This window comes from Pantherophis guttatus, chromosome 3 (genome assembly GCF_059756535.1).
Source record: "Pantherophis guttatus breed Tessera chromosome 3, ASM5975653v1, whole genome shotgun sequence".
NCBI classification, from domain to species: Eukaryota; Metazoa; Chordata; class Lepidosauria; order Squamata; family Colubridae; genus Pantherophis; species Pantherophis guttatus.
Genome location: NC_142065.1, coordinates 213,666,764 through 213,691,506, shown reverse-complemented (window position 1 = coordinate 213,691,506; position 24,743 = coordinate 213,666,764). Strand labels below are relative to the sequence as shown.

The following is a 24,743-nucleotide window of genomic DNA, read 5'->3' as shown; positions in this document are numbered from 1 at the left end:
CTACGGCATTGATTCACTTAATAACGGAGGCGAGAAAGGTTGTAAAATGGGGCGAAACTCACTTAACAAATATCTCACGTAACAACAGAAATTTTGGGCTCGATTGTGGTCCTAAGCCGAGGACTACCTGTATATAGATAGATGTGTAAGTGATGAGACCTCCTGAATTCTGCCTCCCCTCAATCTATTTTATGCTCACAAGTCCAACATTAGAGGCATTTCTTTCTCTCTAGCGCGGCCTTTCTAAGCAAAATGAGATTTTAAAAGATGGGGCTGGCCCCCCACCTTTCTCCCCACCGCCTGTACCTGGTAGGCTTCCGGATCCTGCAGCCTCTTGTGGACAGGATTGAGCTTATCCAAGGACATCTGAGCGTGAGCCTTGATCTCCAACAGAGAAGGGAGCGTCTGGCAAACCTTTGCGGTGAGAAAAGCAGAAAGAGAAGAAAAACAGGGATATAAATGGTCTGACGGCAGCCCCTTTCTATTCTAAACAGCCGCAACAGTGAATATAGGTAGTCCTTGACTTACAACCATTCGTTTAGTGACGGTTCAAAGATACAGGTAGTCCTTGAGTTATGACCACAATTGAGCCCAAAATGTATGTTGCTAAGTGAAAGCATTAGTTAAGCAGGTTTGGCCCATATTACGACTCTTCTTGCCATGGCTGTTAAGTGAATCATTGCATTTGTTAAGTTAGTAACACGATTGTTATATGAATCTGGCTTTTCCATTAACTTTGCTTGTCAGAAGGTCGCAAAAGCGGATCGCGTGACCCCGTGACCCTTCAACCGTCATAAATATGAGACACTGAGTTTTGATCAGGTGACCACAGGGTCACGCGCAACGGTCGTAAGTGTGAAAAACGGTTGCAAGCCACTTTTTTTCTGTGCTGTTGTAACTCTGAACTGTCACTTAAATGAACTGTTGTTCGTTCAATACAACGGGAGGGGAAAAAGTGACTTATGACCGTTTTTCACATTTATGGCCGTTGCACCATCCCCATGGTCATGTGATCAAAATCAAGATACTTGGGAACTGATTGTTTATAGCGTCCTGGGATCATGGGATCACTTTTTGATATCTTCTGAAAAGCAAACTCCATGGGGGAAGTGTCAGAGTATGAATATTCATAGACTAGAATAGACATGGCAACAGGTCAGCCAATGGGGACTGTGTGGATAGACATAGCAACAGGTCAGCCAATGGGGACTGTTTGGAAACTGAAACATTGTATGGGGCCATAAGAGACAGTCTGGAGCCTGGGCGTGGCTTAGATTTGCTGAACTGTATGTAAGAGTTGATTTGGCCTCTGTAATGGCTGCCTCTGTACAATATATTAGCCTCTGTGTATCTCTCTACTCTGTAACGACTTACTTCTGTGAATATTGCTTCTGTCTCCCTGATTTTGTATGCTGAATATTGTATATAAAGAAGTTTCTTATATGTAAAATCTGAATCCTGCAGAATTATTTACTTGTGTGTCTGATTCCTGTCAACAAAATCTGACAGGAAGCCGCATTCGGTTAATGACCGATCGATTCACTTAACAACTGAAGTGATTTGCTTAACAACCATAGGAAAAAGGTCGTAAAGCCAGGCGTGACTCACTTAGCAATGGAAATTCTGGTCCCAAGGATTAGAACAAGGACTACCAGTCCCATATTCATCACCCGAACGTGGAGGAAAGGATCTCTCGGCTTCCAAGCGAAGGTCTTTGAGAGGGAATCCTAGTGGACAATCACTTAAAACATGAGCCAGCAGTACGTAGCAGCAGCCAAAAAAGCGAATACAATCCTTGGTTTTATAAACAAGAGGCATAGAATCAAAGTCATGTGGAGGATTTGCACCGCTTTATAAAGCCTTAGTAAGGCACCACCTGGAATGCTGCATCCAGTTTTGGTCACCACGTTATAAAAAAAGATGTTGAGACTTTGGAAAAAGTGCAGAGAAGAGCAATTTAAGATGATTAAAGGCCTGGAGACTAAAACAAATTAAGTATTTGGGTATGGCCAGTCTAAAGAAAAGAAGGACTAAGGGGGACATGATGTTTGTTTGTTTGTTTATTAGATTTATATACCACCCTACTCCCGAAGGATTCAGGGCGGTGAACAGGCACAAAAATAAAATACATAAATACAAAAATAAAACCAGATTAAATAATTTAGCCCGAGACAAATTTAAAACATCCCAATAATTTAAAAACAGATTTAAAATTTTCAATTTAAAAGAAAAGGGGGGAAAAGGTTAGGCCAGGCCAGCTTGCTGGAATAGGAAGGTCTTAAGAGCGCGGCGGAAAGTGCGCAGATCCGGGATCCTCCATATCTCCGGGGGAAGCTCGTTCCAGATAGTGGGTGCCCCCACAGAGAAGGCCCTCCCCCTGGGGGCCGCCAGTCGACACTGTTTGGCCAACGGCACCCGGAGGAGTCCCTCTCTATGAGAGCGTACCGGGTGGTGGGAGGCTATTTGTGGTAGTAGGCGGTCCTGTAAGTAGCCAGGTCCTAAGCCATGGAGCACTCTAAAGGCAGCATTCCAGTATTTGAGGGGCTGCCCCAAAGAAGAGAGGGGTCAACTTATTTTCCAAAGAACCAGAAGGCAAGACCGGAAACAATGGATGGAAACTAATCAAAGAGAGAAGCAACCTGGAACGAAGGAGAAGTGAGGACAATTAACCAGTGGAACAGCTTGCCACCAGAAATTGTGGTTGCTCCATCACTGGAGGTTTTTAAGAAGAGACTGGAGAGCCACTTGTCTGAAATGGTATAGGGTCTCCTGCTTGAGCAGGAGGTTGGACTAGAAGACCTCCAAGGTCCCTTCCTGCTCTATTCTGATTAATTGAGGTTGTGTTTCTCTCCTCTTTCGGGATGAGATTCCATCACGCCCGGAGATATCCTGCCGCAAGACAGCCCGATTCCCAGACTGGCAGAAGGAGTTTACTCCCTTACCTGTCCATCTTTAAAGTAGACGAGGTGAAGGATTTCCACTGCCGAAGGAATCACCTTCCTGGCTTTCTCAGTTCCTCCCGGAGTCCAATACTCCACCTCCTGGCCAGCCTCAGGAGCCGACTCTTCCTCCAGGGCCATGAGATCCATGCATGGGAAGCCTGCAGAGAACCAGAAGATGCGAAGTTAGAAGTAACACCTGGCTTATGACGGATGGCACCTGTCTCATCCAGCAGTTCTTCTCTTGGCCAGCCAACGGTCCAAGAAAGGCCATGAGTCCCACAGCAGATGGTGTGATGACCTGGAACAAGGCACGAAGGTCACACAGCCAGCCGAGAGTTCAAACTCCCTTTTAATGCTCCAAATTAGGTAGGATGTGGTAGGATAGGATAGGATAAGATAGGATAGGAGGATAGTATAGGAGAGAATAGGAGGATAGGATAGGATGGGATATGGTAAGGTGGGGTAAGATAGGAGGATAGGATAGGATAGGATAGGATAGGATAGGACAGGACAGGACAGGACAGGACAGGACGGGACGGGACGGGACGGGACGGGACGGGATGGAACAGGACAGGGCAGGACAGCTGGCTGGGGAATTCTGGGAGTTGGCCCCCCAATCCTAAAACTGCCAAGGTTGGACACCCCTGCTCCAGATAGTCATTGGGGTTGCTCAGTGGGTTTAGCTCGTCCACAAAGTGGGTCACAGGTAGTCACAGTACCTCAATATCTATGTTCTGTCCCCGTCTCACACACGCACCCCCACAGACAGGCAACAGCTAAAGAACTCAGCCAACAACAGTTTTATCTGGTATCAGAATTGGCAGCAACCCAGTAGCTGGCTGCCAGGTATTCTTTACTCACGAGGGGGGAGTTTCTCCCTTCGTCCGGGAACAAAGCCAATACACAATAATCAACAAAGTCCAGGAAATACAAAGAAGGTCGCCCGATATCCGTTTTTTGCTTGTCACAGAGCAGAACCGGCCACCACACCCTCTTTTATACCCTGTGGGGTGTGGTCTAGTGACTCAGCCTAATCCCTGGCACGCCTCTTCTTCTGCTGCGCACGCTTATCTCTGCGACGTTGCCGAGGATCCAGCCAAGACTCATCTCCCTCATCACTGTTCACCTGTGGCTGCGTGGACGTGCTTGGCCCCGGCCCTATCTCTTGCCCTTCGACGGACACCGAAGGCATTGCCAGAGAGGAGGGTCCTGGAGAGGGAGGCCTTGCCAACTCCTCTCCTTCACTCTCGGAGACCTCTCCTGCCGATGACACAGGCTCAGGTAATGGAGCCACAACAATCTACTTCCCACAAGCACTGGACGTCTCTGCTAAGAAAATTCTCGCCTTTCCAAGATCCCAGGAAGTTGGGTAGGCCAAGAGACTCTGCAACCACCAGGCGCTTCGGTCTGGTTGAAGGTGATCCCCCGTCTCACCTGCCTCATCCCATAGTCTGTAGACCACTTTCCTTCCAGGCAAGGTTGTTTTCTCTGGGTCTTCGGTCACTTTCAGCCTTGGAGAACCATTGACTTCTACCAGCTAAAGATGGAGCCAAATGCAACAAGTTAAAGATGCTTAACCTTGTTCAAGGCCACCTGCTCTCAGATAGGTAGTACATTGCCCTACAGTTGAGAGGGGTGGCATATAAATTTAATAAATAAAATATTGTAATTAGAGGTCCTTGGTGCTCTCTGAGCTTCGTTGGTTTCTTGCAGACGTTTCCTTACCCAACTAGATGCTAGCACTGAGGAGGTTACCTAGCTGGGTAATGAAACATTTGCAAGAAAAGCACCAAGCTCAGATAGCAACAAGATCCCCACATTTCTCCTCCTCCTCTTCCTCCTCCACAAAACCCCCTTTCTTCTAGCATGGATGACGTTACCTAGTTGGGTAATTAAATGTCTGCAAGAAAACCACCAACCTTGGAGAGCGCCAAGGACTCCTCATTACAGTCTTTTATTTATTAAGTTTAATAAATAAATTCATCCTCCATTTCTCCTCCTCCTTTTCCTCCATAAAACCCATATTACCCTGAGGTCCCCAGGCATATTTGCAGACCGAATAATTCAAAGTGGGGGCCAGTCATATCTCTGCAGGGAGGATGTTCCACAGGGAGGGGGCCCCCACAGAGAAGGCCCTTTTTCCTGGTCACCTTAGCTGGACCGCCTTAAGCGAGGGGACCCATGGGGAGGCTTAGGAATTCTGGGAGTTGAGCAGGGGTGGATTGCGCCTGCTTCGCAAGAACCGGTAGTAAAAATTTTGTAGTAGTTCGGAGACCCGATAATAACATTGGCTGGCCACGCCCCCGAACCAGTCGCCGCTCGCTTACCCGACCGACCTCATCAGAGGCTTTTTTTTTTTAATTTTTTTTAAAAGCATTTTTTCTACAACCTCTTCAACGGAAAAAATGCTTTTAAAATTTTTTTTTAAAAAGCCTCTGATGATCAGGCAACTCAGCTGGGATCATCAGAGGCTTTTCAAACCATTTTTTCTACAACCTCTTCAGCCGAAGACGTTGTAGGGAAAAAAAATGCCTTTAAAAGCCTCTGCCTCATGCCCTTGTCACTTCCCGCCTGGACCATTGTAATGCTCTCTACATGGGGCTCCCCTTGAGGAGCACCCAGAGGCTCCAGCTGGCGCAGAGTGCGGCCACGCGGGTGGTTATGGGAGCGACATGGCGTTCCCATGTAACACCTCTCCTGCGCGAGCTGCACTGGCTCCCGGTGGTCTTTCGGGTGCGCTTCAAGGTTTTGGTTACCACCTTTAGAGCGCTCCATGGCTTAGGACCTGGTTATCTACGGGACTGCCTACTACCACCAATAGCCTCCCACCGGCCGGTACGCTCCCACAGAGAGGGGCTCCTCCGGCTGCCATCAGCCAGTGTCGGCTGGCAGCCCCCAGGGGGAGAGCCTTCTCTGTGGGGGCACCTACGATCTGGAATGAGCTCCCCACGGAGATACGGAGGATCCCAGATCTGCACACCTTCCGCCGCGCTCTCAAGACCTTTTTATTCCACCAGGCGGGCCTGGCCTAATCTTTTTCCCCTTTTTCTCTTTTAATACGTAAATTTTAATCTGTTTTTAAATGATTAGGGTGTTTTAAATCTGTCTGGGCCGAATTTGTTTAATTCGGTTTTATTGTTTTTTAAATTTTGTATTTATGTATTTTATTGTTTGGCTGTTCACCGCTGTGAGTCCTTCAGGAGTAGGGCGGTATATAAATCAAATAAAGACTAAAGACTAAGACTAAAGACTGGCGATCCCAGCTGAGTTGCCTGATCGTCAGAGGCTTTTCAAAGCATTTTTTCCTGCAACCTCTTAAGGTTATAGAAAAAATGCTTTTAAAAGTTAAAAAAAAAAGTTGGCCACACCCACCCAGTCACATTACCCCCAACAAGCCACACCCACAAAATAAGCCACGCCCAGAGAACCGGTAGTAAAAAAAATTTAGAACCCACCCCTGGAGTTGAGGTCCACAAGTCATAAAGGGGCCACCGTTCCCCACCCCTGCTCTAGAGATTGACCCATCTCCCCTGCCCCACAGCAGACTTCTTGGCCTGCAACTGTCGCCCTAGAGAAGCGATCTGGCTTTTTGCCAACCCCCCCCCCTCCACTGAAGAGCATCTCCTCCGAAACGTTGTTCTCGTGGGGCAGAAGGATTAGTTACCTTGTAGACGCAGCCCAAGGTCGTCTGAAGGGGACACGTCACCAGGTGGGTCCCGACGCCAATCATATCGATTTCGTTGCCCTGCGAGGAACACGGCAAAAACGAAGGGGAATTCCTGAGCCCAGATTTACAGATGGATCACACACACACACACAAAGTCTCACAATGTCACACAAATCAGAGCAGGCCAGGCTTTTGAACCTCGGTGTCCTCTCCTGGCGTCAGAGGAGCACAAGTTCAGATCCTGTCCTACAACCTTCTATTTATTAGATCAGTGTTTCTCAACCTTGGAAGCTTGAAGATGGATGGACTTCAACTCCCAGAAGGAGTTTTAAACTCTTTTAAGAGTTTTTTTTTATATTTTATTTTATAATTAGAAAAAACAACATCCTGAAAACTTCTACCACACATGGAATCCAGATCGAGGTTTAATCATTTTGCACGCAACATGTTTAGTAGACATCAGTTGCATTTGCGTAATGCATTGCGTGTGTGAAAAACACACACACCAAAACTCAGCAATTACATTTTACAATTACGGTATTTTTCGGAGTATAAGATGCACCTACCTTTTTGGGTGAGGAAAAGAAGAAAAGGAAATCTCCCTCTGCCTTTGCCTGTGAGCAATTTTGCCTGGTTGCAGCAAACAGCAAACAGCCTGCTTTACTTTCATTTTCGTTTTCAGCATAGCTTAATTAGCACAAGGAAAAAAAAAATCTGCTCCCAGCAATTTACCTCTTTGCAGCAAGCAGCAGAGCCCTGTGCAAAACAGCTGAGAGCAAAACAGCTGAGAGTCGGGAGGCTGATCCAATCAACTTGTGCTAATTAGGCTGTGCTGAAGCTGAAAGGAGCTGCTTTTTCTTGCTGTTTGCTTGCAAGGAGGTAACTGCTGCAAGGCAGAGGCCAAAGGGTGGGGGCCAGTGGATGGGCGGGGCTATATTCGGCGTATAAGATGTACCTAAATTTTCACCCCCTTTTAGGGGGGGAAAAGGTGCATCTTATACTCTGAAAAATACGGTACCTTAAACTCAGTCTTTTGGCAGAATTTAGAATGCAAATCCACCCGACTTGGTCAAAGATTCAGGTTTGATGCAAATTTAGGAAATGCATTCAGTATACATTTTAACCATGTACAATGTGAATATTTTAAGAACGTTATTGGAATATTTATTAAAGTTTATCTCACTTCAGCTGAAAAGAAGCAGAATGTGTCAGAATTTAAAAAAAATGGAAATGGAAGAGGAGAAAAAAATGGAAATGGAAGAGGAGAATTTTGATTGTTTTACCACAACATTGTAATATTAAAATACTGCTTCCAGTTACCAGTTACAATTAATCCGTGGAACAACTTGCCTCCAGAAGTTGTGAATGCTTCAACAATGGAAGTTTTTAGGAAGAGATTGGACAGCCATTTGTCTGAAATGATAGAGGGTTTCCTGCCTAAGCAGGGGGTTGGACTAGAAGACCTCCAAGGTCCCTTCCAGTTCTATTCTATTCCAATCCTCACTGCAAAGGATAGGAAAGCTTTTGGGCTCTAGACAGTATCCTAAAATATTTCCCCACCCCATGCCAAGCTGCATCGGCGTATCCTCACCTCTCGAGACAATTCTTCCAAGCTCTGTTCACTGACATCGTTGCTCACCGTGATGGGTATCGTCTCAAACCAAGGAACCTGGAAACTGGAAGGGAAGCCACAGGGGTTAAGGGACACCCCTTCCTCCAGAAGCCCTTCATTTTTCCCCTGCAACACACAGCCACGTCTCCAGCCTTTGCCAAGGGGATCCAGCTGTATCCATCAAGACTTTCTTAGTGCCACAAAAATGGAAAAATACTTTAATTCCCACAATGGATAAATGGCTGGGGAAAAAAACAACAACTGAGAATAACTCTGGAAATAACAGAGATGGCTAAATTGCCTGCTTGGATCCAAGAAAATAATCAGGGTGGATTTGATTTAAATTGAGTTGATTTAAATCACAATTTAAATCATGATTTAAATCACTAGTAAAAAGGCTTGATTTAAATCAACTCGATTTAAATCATAATTTTTAAAGAGCAACTGTCATCTCTGCTACTCCTTTGACCCGCTGTTGACTCACCGATAGTCCCAGTGTCGCAGAATATACAGCCACATGCTACATAACTAAGCTCCATTTCAAGCTGAATAAACTAAAATTATTTATGTATCTTAAATAGAAAACTATCTTACGATCGATTTTTACCCCAAAAGTTTTTTATTAAAATAAATTCGATAAAAATAAAAAAAAAATCCGATTTAAATAAAAAAAATCTGATTTTTTTGATTTTTTTAAAAAAATCATTGGTTTTTATCCACCCTGAAAATAATGCATCCAATTTCATTTCTACTTGGAAACCACTTCTGGACTTGTGCCCGAGATGGGGAAAAAAAATGAAATTTTGACTTTGGATTTTGCTGATCAGGTAAGTTTGTTATAGAAAGGAGTAGGAAATATTAGTATATGACCAGAGTCAATTGGGGTGAATTGTGGTAGATAAGAAGTTGTAGACTTTCTACGATTTAATTGAAATAACAGATTCTTAACCAGAGACTTTGAAGTTTAACTTTGCTGTGCATTAACCTGTTAACTAATTTTTTCTTTATATATATATATGTGATGTATGACAGGTCAAATTGGGTTGCAAATAGATGCAGAAGTTATAAATTTTGGACCTGTTTCAGAACCAGAAAAGCTATTATTTTTAGTCAGTATATTTAATGGGGCGGAGGGGAAGGGGAGGTATCTGTTTTTGTTTTCTGTCCTTTTAACCCACATCTTTTTTTTAAAAAAAAATGTTTTTGTCTCATTTTGTTTTGTCTTTATTTTTCCCCTTTGGATTCTGTATTTTAATTTTTCTGAATAAAATACTGCAAAAATATATTAGTTTGTAAAAGAAAAAAGTTAAGGACGGAACGGCAGTCCTGTAACAGGCAGTCCTCGACCACAGAGCCCAAACTTTCTGTTGCTAAGTGAGACAGTTGCTAAGTGAATTTTGACCTCTCTTGCAAAAATTGTTAAGTGAATCACTTTGGCTGTTATTTTTTTTTTTATTATTTTTAAATTTATATTATGTTAAGTTAGTAACCCGGTTATTAAGTGAATCTGGTCCCCCATTGATTTTGCCTCTCAGAAGGTCGCAGAAGGGGATCATGTGATCCCGGGACACTCAACCGTCATAAATATGAGTAAAAAAAAAAAGGCTTGGACGATCACAAGCTATGCTGCGCGATCATCCGAGCCCTTTTTTATACTTTTTTAAAGCAATTTTTTAACTACCTATTCGCCCAAACCGGTAGTAAAAAAAATGCTTAAAAAGTAAAAAAAAAAAATTCCGACAATTGCGTGTCGCTCCGCTGATCATTGGAACTTTTTTTAAAACATTTTTTTACTACCGGTTTGGGCGATCCGGCCCGAACCGGTAGCATTTCACCGCTGCTTGACACCAGAGGGTCAGCCCAACAACCCCCCAACTCACTGCTTGCTACAGGTCCGAAAGATGTGCCGGATCTCTACCGACTGCTTGGCCAGGTCTCCGCTGTCAAGCCGGACTCCGATGGCTCGGTATCCCAGCTGGTTCAATGCCAGGGCGACGGCACAAAAGTTGGGGATGCCACTCCTGAGAAGATCAAAGTATCCGTCAAGCTTTCCTGAGGGATCGTGCCTGAAGGCCTACAGAAGAGGCCATTCTTGAGTTGTTCTTTACAGTTAGTCCTCGAGTTACGACCACAATGGAGCCCCCAATTTCTGTTGCTAAGCGAGACAGGTTTTTAACTAAAAATATATATATGTGTTTGGAGAAACTATTCACAGGACCTCTGCCTCATAGTAACAGTTCTTAAAAGATACTCCCGGACTCTTTCTGATATTGTGCTTAACAGTGGATTAAGAGAGCTCTCCTCCTGCATTGTTCTTATACCGCCCTTCTCCCGCCCTGAGTTCTGCGGGAGAAGGGCGGTATAAAAATAAAAATAAATAAATAAATAAATAAAATAAATTAAGAGAGAGATTTCTTTTAAAAAAGGGGGAAAGTGTGAAGAGACTGTATGTAACCATTATAGAGTATTTACATGGAAGTTCCTGATGGATTTTCAACATGGGTCTGTAAGATAATTCAAATAATTGCTTAGCGCATTGTAAGCCGCCCTGAGTCTCCAGAGAAGGGTGGCATATAAATCAAATTAAAAAAAAAAAAAATAAGACACTCCCACCAACGAAGACAGGATAAGCCATTAATACATAAAATAAGAGCAAACCCCACTCCCTTTTAGCACTGATGATGTTACTTAGTTGGGTAATGAAACGTCTGCAAGAAAACCATCAAGCTCAGAGAGCACCAAGGTCTATGAAGTTCAAAACTGAGCTACAAATATTCTCTACTAGCATATTCAAATGAGCATACATGGAAGACTTCCCAGTCAGTTATTGTCCTATGGAATCCTATCAATTCATTAACTACGAGAAATTCATAGAAAATGAGTCTTACAGAAATGGTTCGTCACTGCCTTCTTCTAGATGTTGCTTTGGTCTTCAGGATTTCTTAGTGGTCTCAACTCCAAGGCCTGACATCCCCCCTTCCAGCTTAGCTTCTGAGTCCAGCCAAGGATGACCAGGCCAGTCCCTCCCCAAATTTCAGCCCCTCAAAGATTCCACCCAAAAGTGGGGTTTTCAGCCTTCCTTTTTCCTTACCTCATGACGCAGTAGGTGTCCAACAGCCCTTGGAAGTTGTGTGGGTAGGCAATGGCATAGGACATGAAGGCTGCCCGCTCTCCACAGCTCACCTTCTCTGGCGAGACTTGAAGTAATTGGCACACTTGAGTCAACCACTTGTCCACTAAAGTTGGAAAATCCACGGGCTCCTTCCCAGTCAGGGGCAGCAGGCTCTACTGGGGGAAAGAAAGAGACTGCCCAACCACTTTTCAAGAAGCCCCAGGACTTCAATCACCCTCTTAAGAGTCTGGGATTTCTTGGCTGCTGCTCAGAAAGGACCTTCCACAGATGCTTCTTGGAAGACCAAGTGGGCCCGTCAACTGATAGGACTTCTTGGCTACTTGGTCAGATCTTTCACCAAGGTCCACGTCTGTTTGTCTAACTCCAAGACGGATCTTCTTCCCCAAGGATATGGTCTACGGACTCATTGGTAGTTCTCCAAAGCACCTGAAGGCAGGACAAGAAGCAACAGGTGGAAACTAATCAAGGAGAGAAGCAACCTAGAACTAAGAAGGAATTTCCTGACAGTGAGGACAATTAAATCAGTGGAACAACTTGCCTCCAGAAGTTGTGAAGGCTCCAACACTGGAAGTGTTTAAGAAGAGATTGGATAACCGTTTGTCTGAAGTGGTGTAGGGTTTCCTGCCTGAGCAGGGGGTTGGAGTAGAAGACCCCCAAGGTCCTTTCCAACTCTCTTCTTTTCTGGTCTCTGAGCTTGGTGCTTTTCTTGCAGACATTTCATTACCCAATTAGGTAACATCATCAGTGCTAGAAGGGAGGGGTGTTTGTGAGGAGGAGGAGGAGTTGTTGTTGAAGGAGAAGGAGGAAGAGGAGGAGCAAAATGGTTGGTGTTCTCCAGTTGTTTTCATGTGGACATTTCATAACCCAACGAGGTAGCACCATCAGTGAACGGAGGGGGGTTTGCTCTCTGTTTATATACAAGTATCTTCCCCTGTCAGTATTGGTAGGAGTGTTCTTGGCAATTCCTTGATTGGGATATTATTATTATTATACCCCTTGATTGGGATATTACAATCAAAAAGCTAAAAGACCACAACAATCAACACACAGCTAAGCAGAGGTTAACACCAAGCAGTAACTAATGTCCCAATTGAACAGAATAACAGAGTTGGAAGGGACCTTGGAGGTCATCTAGTCCAACCCCCTGTTCAGGCAAAGGCTTGTCCAATCTCTTCTTGAACAACTTCCAGTGTTGGAGCATTTACAACTTCTGGAGGCAAGTCGTTCCACTGATTCATTGTTTTCACTGTCAGGAAATTCCTCCTTAAATTTCTCCTTCGTTCTAGGTTGATTAGTTTCCGTCTGTTGCTTCTTGTTCTGCCTTCAGGTGCTTTGGAAAATAGGTCTTCCTCTTCTTTCTGGCAGTTTAACCGCAGTGACCGTTTTGGGGGAACTTCTCCTGCCGCCCTGAGTACTAACCCGTGAGTTTACGTCGTCCACGGAACTGAAGGAGGAGACGTAGGAATGAGCCAAAGTTCCCTGCGCCGGAATCCCGTAGAGTTTCCCGGCCAGGACGTTGCTGGTAAAATCAAAACCTGGAAAAGGGTAGATTGGGGAGACGGGAGGGAGAGGATGAGGAGGAGCAGCTGAGACAGAACATCCCAGGATCTCTCTTCACTAGCGTGCAGTAGAACCGCCTGGGTTCATACAGAGGTGGATCCAGGAAGTCCTCGACTTACAACCGTTCATTTAGTGACCGCTCAAAGCTACAACAGCACTGAAAAAGTTGATTTATGAGAGCTTTTCACACTTAGAATAGAATAGAATTTTTTTATTGGCCAAGTGTGTTTGGACACACAAGGAATTTGCCTTGGTGCATATGGTCTCAGTGTACATAAAAAGACGTTTATCAAGAATCATAAGGTACAACACTTAATGATAGTCATGACAGATGATAGACATATTCATAGATAAATGATAGATGGGGAGGGATGGAGAGAGGAGAGGAGAGGGATGGATAGAGGGAGGGGGGAGAGAGAGAGAGGGATGGAGAGAGAAAGGGAGGGAGGAAGGGGAGGGAAAGGGAAAGAAAGAGAGAGAGGCAGAGAGAGGAAGACGGAGGGGGAAAGAGAAGAGAGAGAAAAGAGAGAGAGGGATGGAGGGAGAGAAAGGGAGAGAGAGGCAGAGAGGAGAGAGAGGGAGAAAAAGGGGGAGAGAGAAGAGAGAGAGAAAAGTGAGAGGGAGGGAGAGAAAGGGAGCCAGAGAGGCAGAGAGAGGGGGGAGAGAAAAAGAGGGAGGGGGATGGAGGGGGGAGAGAGAAGAGAGAAAAGTGAGGGAGGGAGGGAGAAAAAGGGGGAGAGAGAAGAGAGAGGGAGGGAGGGAGAGAAAGGAAGAGGGAGGGAAAGGGAGAGAGAGAAGCAGAGAGAGGAGGGGAGAGAAGGAGAGAGGGAGAGAGGAGAGGGAGGGCGAGAAAGGGAGAGAGAGAGAGGCACAGAGAGGGGGAGAGAAAAAGAGGGAGGGAGACGGAGGGGGAGAGAGAAGAGAGAAAAGTGAGGGAGGGAGGGAGAAAAAGGGGGAGAGAGAAGAGAGAGAAAAGTGAGGGAGGGAGGGAGAGAAAGGGGGAGAGAGGAGAGGGAGGGAGATTCTGTAGCCATGTCCATGGCCCATGAAAGCAGTTTTAGCCTTCCTGTGGAGTTGATCTCATGGTCTGGTCTACCTCGTGGGGCTGACCTCAGGCCTCCCACCGCCGCCTTCGAGAGCAGAGTCACAAACGGGACCTTACCGCCCACGTAGGAGTACTTGGATGCTGAGAGGCCTCCGTCCAGCCCCTGAGCCCGACGCAGACCCATCTCCATCAGCTTTTTGTCCGGGCCGGCTGCAAGACGGAACCGGGCGGCGTTCGTGGCCACCAGACTGCAGAAGAAAAATCCGTTGGAGAATGTCAGGCCTGTCCCAACTGAAACCTCTAAATAAAAACGATCCCTGGCTCCAATTGTTGAGAAAGGTATAGTTTTATTAGAGATCAAGTGCACTGCAGTAGTGCAAAGCCAAAACTGAAAATCGCATGCCAAAATCCCTACGTTCATCTTTTCCCACCCTTAACTGTTTCCCGTGGCCCACCCCTCCTAGAACCAAGGAGGTACAATAAATTCAAGCCAGGGTTGGAATGTGACTCCCTCCTTTTTCCAGCTAAGTGACCTTGAAGCAGGGTCTTGAGGAGATACAGCATTTACTTTCGATTTCCCAAGCGTTCCTCCTTTCATCCCCACAGTTCAAGGCAGGTCTGTCACCGCATAGCAGCAAAACTCAGCAAGCTTAAGGTGGCATCCTAGTCATCAATCCATTACAGAGCACTAATGCAGTTAAAGGTACTGCAAGGATTGGTTGCATTTTTAAAAATTTACTTTTACATTCTTTTCTTTCCTAATGCACGTGGAAATTCGGCATAAAATGATTCACCACCTAAACTTTGAAAGAGCATTTACGCAGCCTGGTGACTTTGATGGACTGAACTAGCTAACATTTCACCCCAAAAATATCCTTTGGAAATCTATACATACAGATCCTTTACAACTAAATCTAGAAAATATATTTATTTTGTCATGTTTGTGTAGTGTATATTGGAGGTGGTGACCCTTTGAGAGCTGCCTGCAGCGAAATTTCATTTTAATGTATGCCGATTAGTGGACATTCAAAGTGACAATAATTGTTCTGTTCTATTCTATTCTATTCTATTCTATTCTATTCTATTCTATTCTATTCTATTCTATTCTATTCTATTCTATTCTATTCTATTCTATGCCATCCATGTCATCCATGCCATGCCATGCCATTCCTTATTCTGTTCCATTCCTTATTCTATTCCATTCCTTATTCTGTTCTATTCTATTCCATTCCATTCCATCCTATCCTTATTCTATTCTGTTTTTTATCTATTACTAAAACTCTTTTCCTGTAACCCCTAACTGAATGAAATAGTGCATCGTAGGAATACTACTTTTGAACCAAAGTACTTCAAAACCAAGGAGCCTTGGTAGTACAGTGGTTTAAAGCACCCTGTTATTAACACAGCTGCCTGCAATTACTGCAGGTTCGAATCTCACCAGGCTCAAGGTTGACTCAGCCTTCCATCCTTTCTAAGGTAGGTGAAATGAGGACCCAGTTTGTGGGGGCAATAAGCTGACTTTGTATAAATATACAAAAGGATGAAGGCTATTGCTTAACGCATTGTAAGCCGCCCTGAGTCTCCGGAGAAGGGCGGCATATAAATCTAATTTAAAAAAAAAAATAAAAATGGGACATCTTAGAGAATTTGTCCAAAATTTGGGATCCAGGACTTCTGTGGAATTTATTACCTTTACTCAGTAAAACCTTGAAATATCAATCTCAGATCCATTTGGGGAAAACTGTTAAGTTTCCCAGGAAAAGATATGCCCAATACCGTAACATTGAAAACAGCCCATTTTGGAATGGGCTGGGAGTGATTTCACATTCAAAACGGGTCATTTTGAACTGGAAAGGTTTAAAATCGAAAATATTCTACGCATCGAATTTAGATCCACCCAGGGACCTGCCGGGCTCCTCACGCAGACTCACCTGGCGTAGTTCACCAGGCACAGCAGGGTGGTCTCCATAAGCTGGACCACCAACAAGGGACCTCTGACCTGAAGTAATGGCACCTGGATGAGCAGAATCAGGGAAGAGAAGGGAGGGGAGCATCAGGTGAGCTTCCTCGCCAACGGCTCACGAGATGCCATCTTGGCTGGGAGGTTAGGCAATCTCAGCAAGGCCGGGCCTTTTAGCCAGGTGGTTCCTTGGGATGAATTTCAGAACATAGAGTCCTTATTGGTTAAAGTTGTGGGCTATAACAATCCATCCTTCCTTCCTTCCTTCCCCTTCATCTCATCCTCCATCCCTTCTCCTTCCTTCCTTTCGCCTCCCTCTTCTTTCTTTTCCACTTCTCCCCTTTAATTCCTTTCTCTCTCTCTCCTTTCATCCCTTTTCATGCCCCTTCTCTTCCTTCCCACCCATCCTCCTTTCCTTTTCTCCTTCCACCCTTCCTCTCCTCCTCCCCCGCCCTTTGTCCTTCTTTCCATCCTTCCTCCCTTCCCTCATTTCCCCTTCCTACCCTTCCTCCCCCTTCCCCTTTCTCTTCTCTCCTTCCTTCTTTCCTCCCTCTCTTCCTTATTCCTTCCTTCCTCCCCACATTCCCTCCTTTCCTCCCACCCTTCGTTCCTCCCCTCCCTTCCTCCCATCTCTTCCCTCCTTCCATTCCTTCCTCCCTCTCCCTCCCTGACCTTTCTCTCTTCTCTATTCCTTCCTTCCCTCCCATCCTTCCATAACTTCCTCCCTCCTTCCTTCCTTCCTTCTCACCCACCTTTCCTTCCACCTTCCTTCCTTCCTTTTTTCTCCCTCGGTCCCTTCCTCCCCCCCCCAAGGTAAAGAGGGACAGGATTCCGTCCTGCTCTTCTTCTGGAACCAGCATGGCTGTTCTGAGCTCATCCACGCTGCCCTTTCTTGGAGGGACCCTGCTGGAAGCTGCACCCACCCTGGAGAAGACCACCGAGCCCTCCGGGGCAGACGAGATGGAAACTTCGGAGGCATCGACCGTGTACAAGTATTCAAAGAAATCTTCCTCGGTTGTCGCAGGAAGGACGGACTTCAGGTACTCGATATCTGAAACAAAAGGAAGCCAAGTAAGAGATCAAAGACACTTTCCTTTAAAAAGTGAATTTTTTTTCCTTTCAACAACAGAGAATTCATCAAGTTCAGCTCTTAAGGCAAGCCAGCTTTTCTTACAATATTATTGTCAGGCATTGCTCCTAATAGCGTATTTTCTATGATGGTCCTTAATTTACAACCATAATGGAACCTGCCCATTATGATCACACATTGTGACGGCTGTAAACCGACCCGATTTTACGACCTTTTCTGCAGTGGTCATTAAGCAAAACCCTGTGATCATTAAGGAAACAGTTTGCTGTGGCAGGTTTTGCTGAAAAAAGGGAAGTAAATCTAGGGTTTTTTTGGGGGGGAAATGTCATAAAATGTGGCCGAGAGGCCATGGGATGCTGCAAATGGTCGTAACTGTGGACCGGATGCTGAGCATCTGACATGCAGTCACGTGATTGCAGGTGGTGGGCAGCTGGCCATCGGAAGCCGGTACCTGTGATAATTTTGAACAGTTGCAAGCAACCGGTTGTAAGTCAAGGAATACTTGTAAGTTCATGCAATTCATAAAGGAGAATATTGGTAGGTCAGAGTTGAAATGAGCGGTCCTTCTTGCCCTCTGAGCTTCCTTTCTTGCAGATGTTTCATGACCCAACTAGGTGACATCATCAGTGCTGCAGGAGAGTGGATTTTGCAGGGAGGAGGAGAAAGAGAGAGAGAGAGGAGGAAGACAACTGTGGGGTCCTTGGTGCTCTCTGAACTTGGTGGTTTTTCTTGCAGACGTTTCATTACCAAACTAGACATCATCATCAGTGCTGGAGGGGAGTGAGGTTTGCTCCCTCAAAGCAAGCCACTTGAATATAATAAACAGAGAATAAATGTCAGGTTTCGATGCTATCTCAAAATAAATGAATTTCCAAACTGCCGATCTTTAAGGAAATTTTCTCTTTATTTGAGCATAGCGATCTGACCCTGGCTCTTTCGCGGTCAGTACTGACCTTTGCCCCCCAATCCCTCCCTTTCTGATCCCCAATTCTCTGCTTCTCATTGGCTATCTTCCAAGCCACTTTCCTGATCCCTTCTTCGTCAGATCACAAGAATGTCTCCCCCCCTCTCCCATCTCCGAGGGGACAGAATCTTCAAAGGGATTTAGTAGGCAAAAGTTCAGGCTTCTCCTCTCTTTATATGTCAGTGCTGAGACACTGACAATAAACTCTGTTCCCTTCTAGGACTGATGATGTTGCCTAGTTTAGTAATGAAGCGTCTCCGAGAAAACAACCAAGCCCAGAGAGCACCACAATCTTCCTCTTCTACCACCTCCTCTTCCCCCTCCATTCCACAACCTCCTCCCTTCGTTCTAGCACTGATAATGTTGCCTAGTTGGGTAATGAAACATCTGCAAGTAAATAACAAAGCTCAGAGAGCACCAAGGACCCCACAGTCATCTTCCTCTTCCTCCTCCTCCATTCTACAACCCTCGTCCCTTCTAGCAGTTATGTTGCCCAGTTGAAATAACGAAGCCCAGTGAGCAGACAGGACCCCATTTTCTTCTTCTTCCTTCTCCTCTTCTTCCTCCTCCTCCTCTACTTCCTCTTCTTCCTCCTCCTTCTTCTCTTCTCCCTCTTCTTCCTTCTCTACCTCCTCCTCCTCCTTCTTCCTACCCCCCTTCTCCTCCTCCTCACCAAACCCCCCTTCCAGCACTGATTTCTCCTACTTGGATCACAAAACATCTGCAAGAAAACAACCAAGCTCAGAGAGCACCTAGAACAGTGATGGCTAACCTTTTTGCCGTCACGTGCCAAAAGCGGGGGGGAGCATGGGGGGGGTTGCACGCGAGCGTGCCCACACCCATAATTGAATGCCCGCCTGCGCCCCGCCCCACTGTGCATGCACACACGACCCTTCCACACTCCCCCCACTTTTGGCACGCGATGGCAAAAAGGTTACAGGTGGGCCCAGTAGACCCGTTTTTCGTCCTCCCCAGGCTCCAAAAGCTTTCTTGGAGCCTGGGGAGGACAAAAATGGCCTTTCCCACCCCACCTGAGGCCCTCTGGAGGCCGGAAACGGTACTTTTCCGGACTTCTGGTGGGCCCAAAAATCAGCTGGCGTGCACGCCGCAGCTGAGCTAGGGCAAAGCTTGCGTGGCCACAGATATCGCTCCGTGTGCCACCTGTGGCACGCTTGCCATAAGTTCGCCATCACAGGCCAACCCTTCAGTTACAAAGATTCCCCTCAAACCACACAGAAGTGCAAGCTACTCTCTGTGGCCTCCAAACACGCCCCCAGCAGCCTTTCACACTTAAGATGTGCATTTTCACGCCGCGAGTAGAAACCCACACCCTCTCCATCACGTGTGTGTGTGGGTGTGGGTGGGTGGGTGCACATGTGCCAGAGAGACTGGTAAGGGCAGCCAAGACGTGCCCACACAAGACTCCCTCTTGCAACATCTCCAGGCAAGCCGAGATCCAGCTGTTGGGCGGAGAGCAGATGTGGTTCTCTCTCAATTTGTGGTTTGCCTGCGTCTTTCACCTGGTGTGGAAGAGACACGGACCTCCGATGGCATGAAGATACACACAGACCCCAAAGCAAAAAAAGAACCCACTTCTTATTTTTGGGAGGAATAAAATACTTTTTAAAATTGCTGCATAGGTAGTCCTTGACTTACAACTGTTCACTTAAGTGACTGTTCCGAATTACCATGGCACTGGAAAAAGTGGCTTATGGCCATTTTTCACACTTACAACCATTGCAGCATCCCTGGGGTGACGTGAACAAAATTTGGACGCTTGGCAACTGACTCACAATTATGACGGTTCTACAGTAGTGGCCAAAATTGTGGAAACCTTTTGGGAAAAGTGTATTTTGGAGGTTTGATGGCTAATAACACCACTTTTGGGGTTTTTTTTTTTTCAAGATAATCCTATTCCACTGCTGGAACGGCCTGGGAATAGCCCAGACCTTCACCCAATTGATTGATTTATTATTATTTATTAATTCAATTTGTATGCCGCCCCTCTCCGAAGACTCAGGGCGGCTCACAATGCATTTAAAATCATTATAAAAAACATTAAAAACATTAAAACTCATTCACACCATTCACCAATTGAAAATCTATGGAGCCGACTAAAGAAACTGGTTAGTCAGAAGAGACCCAGCAATGAAACCCAGTTCATAGAAGCCATCATTCCATCTTGGTTTCACATTAGAACAGCTGCAGAACTCAAAGACTTGGTTCACTCCATGGGAAGACGTTGTAAGGTCATAATTCATGCTAAAGGTTACCCAACGAAGGATTAACTGACATGGGGATCATTTTCGTATATCTCGTTTCACTTTTCTTCTTTGTAACTGCTATTCTAATAGCAAATCCTTCCTAAAAGGTATTGCATTACATTCTTGATTCAATTATCTTTCCATTGAGATATAATTTTATGGTACCACTCCAAAAAAAAAGAAAAGTGGTGTTATTAGCTAGTTTTAGAAAATACACTTTTCCCAAAAGGCTTCCACAATTTTGGCCACTACTGTAAAAGTGTCCCAGAGTCACATGATCCCCTTTTGCAACCTGTCGACAAGCCAAGTCAAGGAGGAAGCCAGATTCATTTTAACAGCCGGGTTACAAACCTATCAACTGCAGTGACTCACTTAACAACGGTGGCAGGCAGGAAAAATCGTACAATGGGGCAAAATTTACTTAACAAGTGCCTCACTTAACAACAGAAATTTTGGGCTCAACTGTGTTCGTAAGTTGAGGACTCCCTGTACAGGGTCTTCCTCTCGAGTAGTGGGTTGGACTAGAAGATCTCCACGGTCCCATCTCCCCCCCCAACTCTTTTATTCTGCTCGTCAGAGGATGGCCCAGTCGTGTTTCTTGTCGTCTTTGAAACAGACGGATGAAGAAAACATCCATTTAGTGAGTCAGCCTCCCTTCTAAATTACTGCAAGAAAGAAGGGAAATGATATTTTTAAAGATTGAGCTTAATGACAGTTTGACTTAAGAAAGTCATAAATGGATAAAGGGGACTGTAAAAATTCGAAAGACTGACATTTCGGTGAAAGTGCTTCTGATGTTTTTGGAACTAATTAGGCAAAACACATCAGGGCTGCTTTATGGGAATCTCGATTGTTTGACATCAAAGGGGAAAAACAATTAGTGGGTTTTGCAACACGAGATACCTGTAACATGAGATGTTATTAAAACTGCAGAGAGAGAGAGGGAGAGGGAGAAAGAGAGAAAGAGAGAGAGATTGGGCAAAAAAATGTAACGGGAGAGAAAAACAAGAATTGGAGAAAAGAAAACTTGCTTTTTTACTTTCATCTTTGTAATATAGGCACAAAGAGCCCAAACTTTATGCTGCTAAGTGAGACATCTGAACTAGATTTTATTGTTTCTCTGTGTCATATAATATCAGTGGGTATATGCCAGGGGTGGGATCCAGCTGGTTCAGATCGGTTCGGGCGAACCAGTAATTGTGACCTGCGGGTGGCCTGCTCACCTGCTGTTGTGGTTTGCCAGCAGCCTGTGGAGCTGGCAGCGGAGTCGGACAGTGAGGAGGCTGAGGAAGAACATGGGCCAGTCCCGGAGGCTGGGGAAGGCCCGGATGAGGGCTCTTCGTCGGAGGCAGAGATGGGGCCAAGGCCATCTGGGAGCAATGCGCGGACTCCGGAGCCTCCAGAGGCTGACAGCAGAGAGGCAGAGGAACAGGAGGAGCCTGTTCCTAGTGCACGTATGAGAAGAGCTGCCAGAAGGCAGGAACAGATAAAGCAGAGAGGACGACTCGGGAGTAAGGCCAAGAGATGATTGGCCCCTCCCACAAGGCTTAAAAGACCAGACACGGCTCTTGGCCGGAAAACAACGTTGATAGTCTTGCTTCTTGTTTCACTGTATTCATTTCTTATCGGCGTCTTCTGCTTCTGAACTGTTGCCAAGAGAAGCCTTTGGCAGTTTGCCTAATTATCCCAAGGTCAGAGATAAACTGAAGACTGGTGTTTTGAGGACTTTGCTTTCATTTAATTTGGAATACACTGAGAATGAGTTAATTCTCAGACGTTTTAATAAAATCTGTTTGTTGTTTGGAACTGTTTTGCATTTAATATCAACTACGTTGAAACGGTTGTTAAGTCACTTTTTTCAGTGCCGTTTTAACTTCGAACGGTCACTAAATGGACTGTTGTAAGTCAAGGACTGCCTGTAGATTCATTTTCACTTCCAGAGTATGAATAACAGAATGGAACTATTAGAAAAACGGCCAAGATTAGTGAGGATAGGAAGGATCATTAGAGCAACTGACAGAAAAAAGGATTGCTCCAGAAATATTAACATTACAAAATTGTGTAAAAGATTATGGTAAATATGTGGAAGTGGAAGTTAATTTACATGGGGCGAAGATTTTGATATTAGGAATTTGTGCCCAAACGAAGACCATGTGACATTTAAAAAAAGGACGCGGATAGCAAAGAGAAGGGCTAGAGATGATATAGAGGAAGACTATAAAAGTCTTCCAATATTTGAGGGGCTGCCACAAAAAGAGATGGGGGGGCTTTAACCTAGATTCAGAGTTTGATGCAAAGTTAGGAAATGCATTTGGTACTTGCATTTTCACCATAAGAAATGTACGATGTGAAAGCGTTATCAGGATATTTATTAAAGTTTATCTCTCTTCAGCTGGAAAAAAGCAGAATGTGTCAGAATTAAAAAAGAAAAAGAAAAACAAAAAACAGGGGAATCGAACAGGAGGATTTTGACGGCTGTAAACCTGAATATTGCACCGCTGCAATGTTAAAATACTGCTTCCAGTTTTGGTCACCGCACTACAAAAAAGATCTTGAGACTTTGGAAAAAGTGCAGAGAACGACGACGAAGATGATTTATGGCCTGGAGACTAAAACATACGAAGAACGGTTGCAGGATTTGGGTTTGGCTAGTCTAGAGAAAAGAAGGACTAGGGGGGACAGTAGTCCAGTATTTGAGGGGCTGCCACAAAGAAGAGGGGATCAATTTATGGTACTACTCCATATATACTCACCAGAAGGCAGGACAAGAAGCAACGAATGGAAACTGATCAAGGAGAAAAGCAACCTGGAATTAAGGAGAAACTTCCTAACAGTGAGGACAATTAACCAGTGGGACATCTTGCCACCAGAAATCATGGGCACTCCATCACTGGAGGTTTTTAAGAATGGATAGTCACTTGTGTGAGATGGTATAGGTTCTCCAGCTTGAGCAGAAGGTTGGACTAGAAAAGTCCCTTCCAACCTGATTATTCTGATTTATCATATTTATTTATTTATTTATTTATTTATTTATTTATTTATTTATTTATTTATTTATTTATTTATTTATTTATTTATTTATTTTTCAGATTTCTATACCGCCCTTCTCCTTTCGGACTCAGGGCGGTGAACAGCCAAATTAAAACATTTGTACACAAAAGTTAAAATAGATTTAAAATAACTAAATAAAAGTTTGGCCCATAATTTAAAACATTTCAATTAAAATCAACATCAAAGTTTAAAAACCCACCATAAAATCAGGACAGCCCGGCTAACTGAAAAAAATAGGTTTTAAAGGCCTGACGAAAAGTCCGGAGGTCTGGGACATTTGATGAAAGAACTGGAATAGCTTCTAAGTTCCACTCCCCTCTGATTAAGTCAGGTTGCCCCTTGAAAACTGTGATGAGTTTGGGACTTCTCAAATCCAGGTGGATTCAGTAAAAAACAGTTGGACCAGGGAAACCATAAGCCACAAGGCTGAGCCTCCCCTCCCACTTTGGCTGAGGGTCAGCAAACGATGCTTAAGGGAGATTTCGGTCCAAAGCAGGATTGGCCCCTTCCGATTCCACCCAGCCTTCCATCACCACCAAGCCCAGCCAAAAACTCCACATCCACAACCAGCAAACATCTTGCAAGAATCCAATTTGGTGGATTGGAGGCTGAATACCAAGAACCGGATGTCAAGTGACAAAGCCTGAATAAAAGCTGGATGAAAAAGAGAGAGAGTTGAAAAGAATAAATATGAGCAGGCTTTTAAAAAAACAACTTTGGAAACAGGTGAACAGAGAGAGAGACAGCTCAGAATCTGCAGAAAATGTTCCTTACTTAGCGCCAAGTCTATTTATGTTCCGAGGTATCCCGGGGCCTTGGATAAGTGATGGGCGGCACATAACTTTCATAACAGATAAACAAAACATCAATGAAAAAAGAATCGGAGAAATAAAGTCAGAGGGAGCATCTGGAGGCATGAAAAACGTGGAGAAATTTGGGAGGGGGGAAATCTGGTTGTAGGAGCCTAAAATTTGATAGTGGGGGAGGGGGATGCAAATGGGCCCATTAAAAAAAAATTGCAAAGGGTGGGGGGATTTTAGGAACTTTAAGCCAATGCCCTGTTCTGGTGAACGTTCTTGTTTTTTTAAAAATTTCCTTCCGGTGTGGTCCTTTATTCAGCACCATCCTAAACATAAAATAATAGGATTGGAAGGGACCTTAGAGGTCTTCTAGTCCAACCCCCTGCTCAAGCAGGAGATCCTACACCCATGATGGCGAACCTATGGCACGGATGCCACAGGTGGCACGCGGAGCCATATTGGTGGGCACGCAAGTGTTGCCCTAGCTCAACTCCAGCACGCATGTGCACACGGGCCAGCTTATTTTCAGGCCTTCTGGTCCCACCGGAAGTCAGGAAACTAGCTGTTTCCGGCCTTCGGAAGGTCTCCGGGGGGAGATGGGGAAGGCTGTTTTTATTTATTTATTTATTTATTTATTTATTTATTAAATTTGTAT

General features: G+C 45.0%; 1 protein-coding gene across 1 annotated transcript in view; it reads right to left on the bottom strand.

The window, feature by feature from the left end:
* NAPRT (nicotinate phosphoribosyltransferase) overlaps positions 1–24,743 on the bottom strand; it is a 32,282-nt gene that overhangs the window by 2,878 nt on the left and 4,661 nt on the right. The window contains exons 2-12 of the mRNA XM_034419939.2: positions 16,843–16,970; positions 15,891–15,973; positions 14,077–14,207; positions 12,774–12,889; positions 11,313–11,506; positions 10,102–10,242; positions 8,201–8,285; positions 6,607–6,687; positions 4,377–4,479; positions 2,943–3,100; positions 307–414 (exon numbers count right to left, since the gene is read on the bottom strand). Of these exons, the coding sequence (XP_034275830.2) occupies positions 307–414; positions 2,943–3,100; positions 4,377–4,479; positions 6,607–6,687; positions 8,201–8,285; positions 10,102–10,242; positions 11,313–11,506; positions 12,774–12,889; positions 14,077–14,207; positions 15,891–15,973; positions 16,843–16,970 (1,328 nt within the window). The remainder of the gene's footprint in view (positions 1–306; positions 415–2,942; positions 3,101–4,376; positions 4,480–6,606; positions 6,688–8,200; positions 8,286–10,101; positions 10,243–11,312; positions 11,507–12,773; positions 12,890–14,076; positions 14,208–15,890; positions 15,974–16,842; positions 16,971–24,743) is intronic.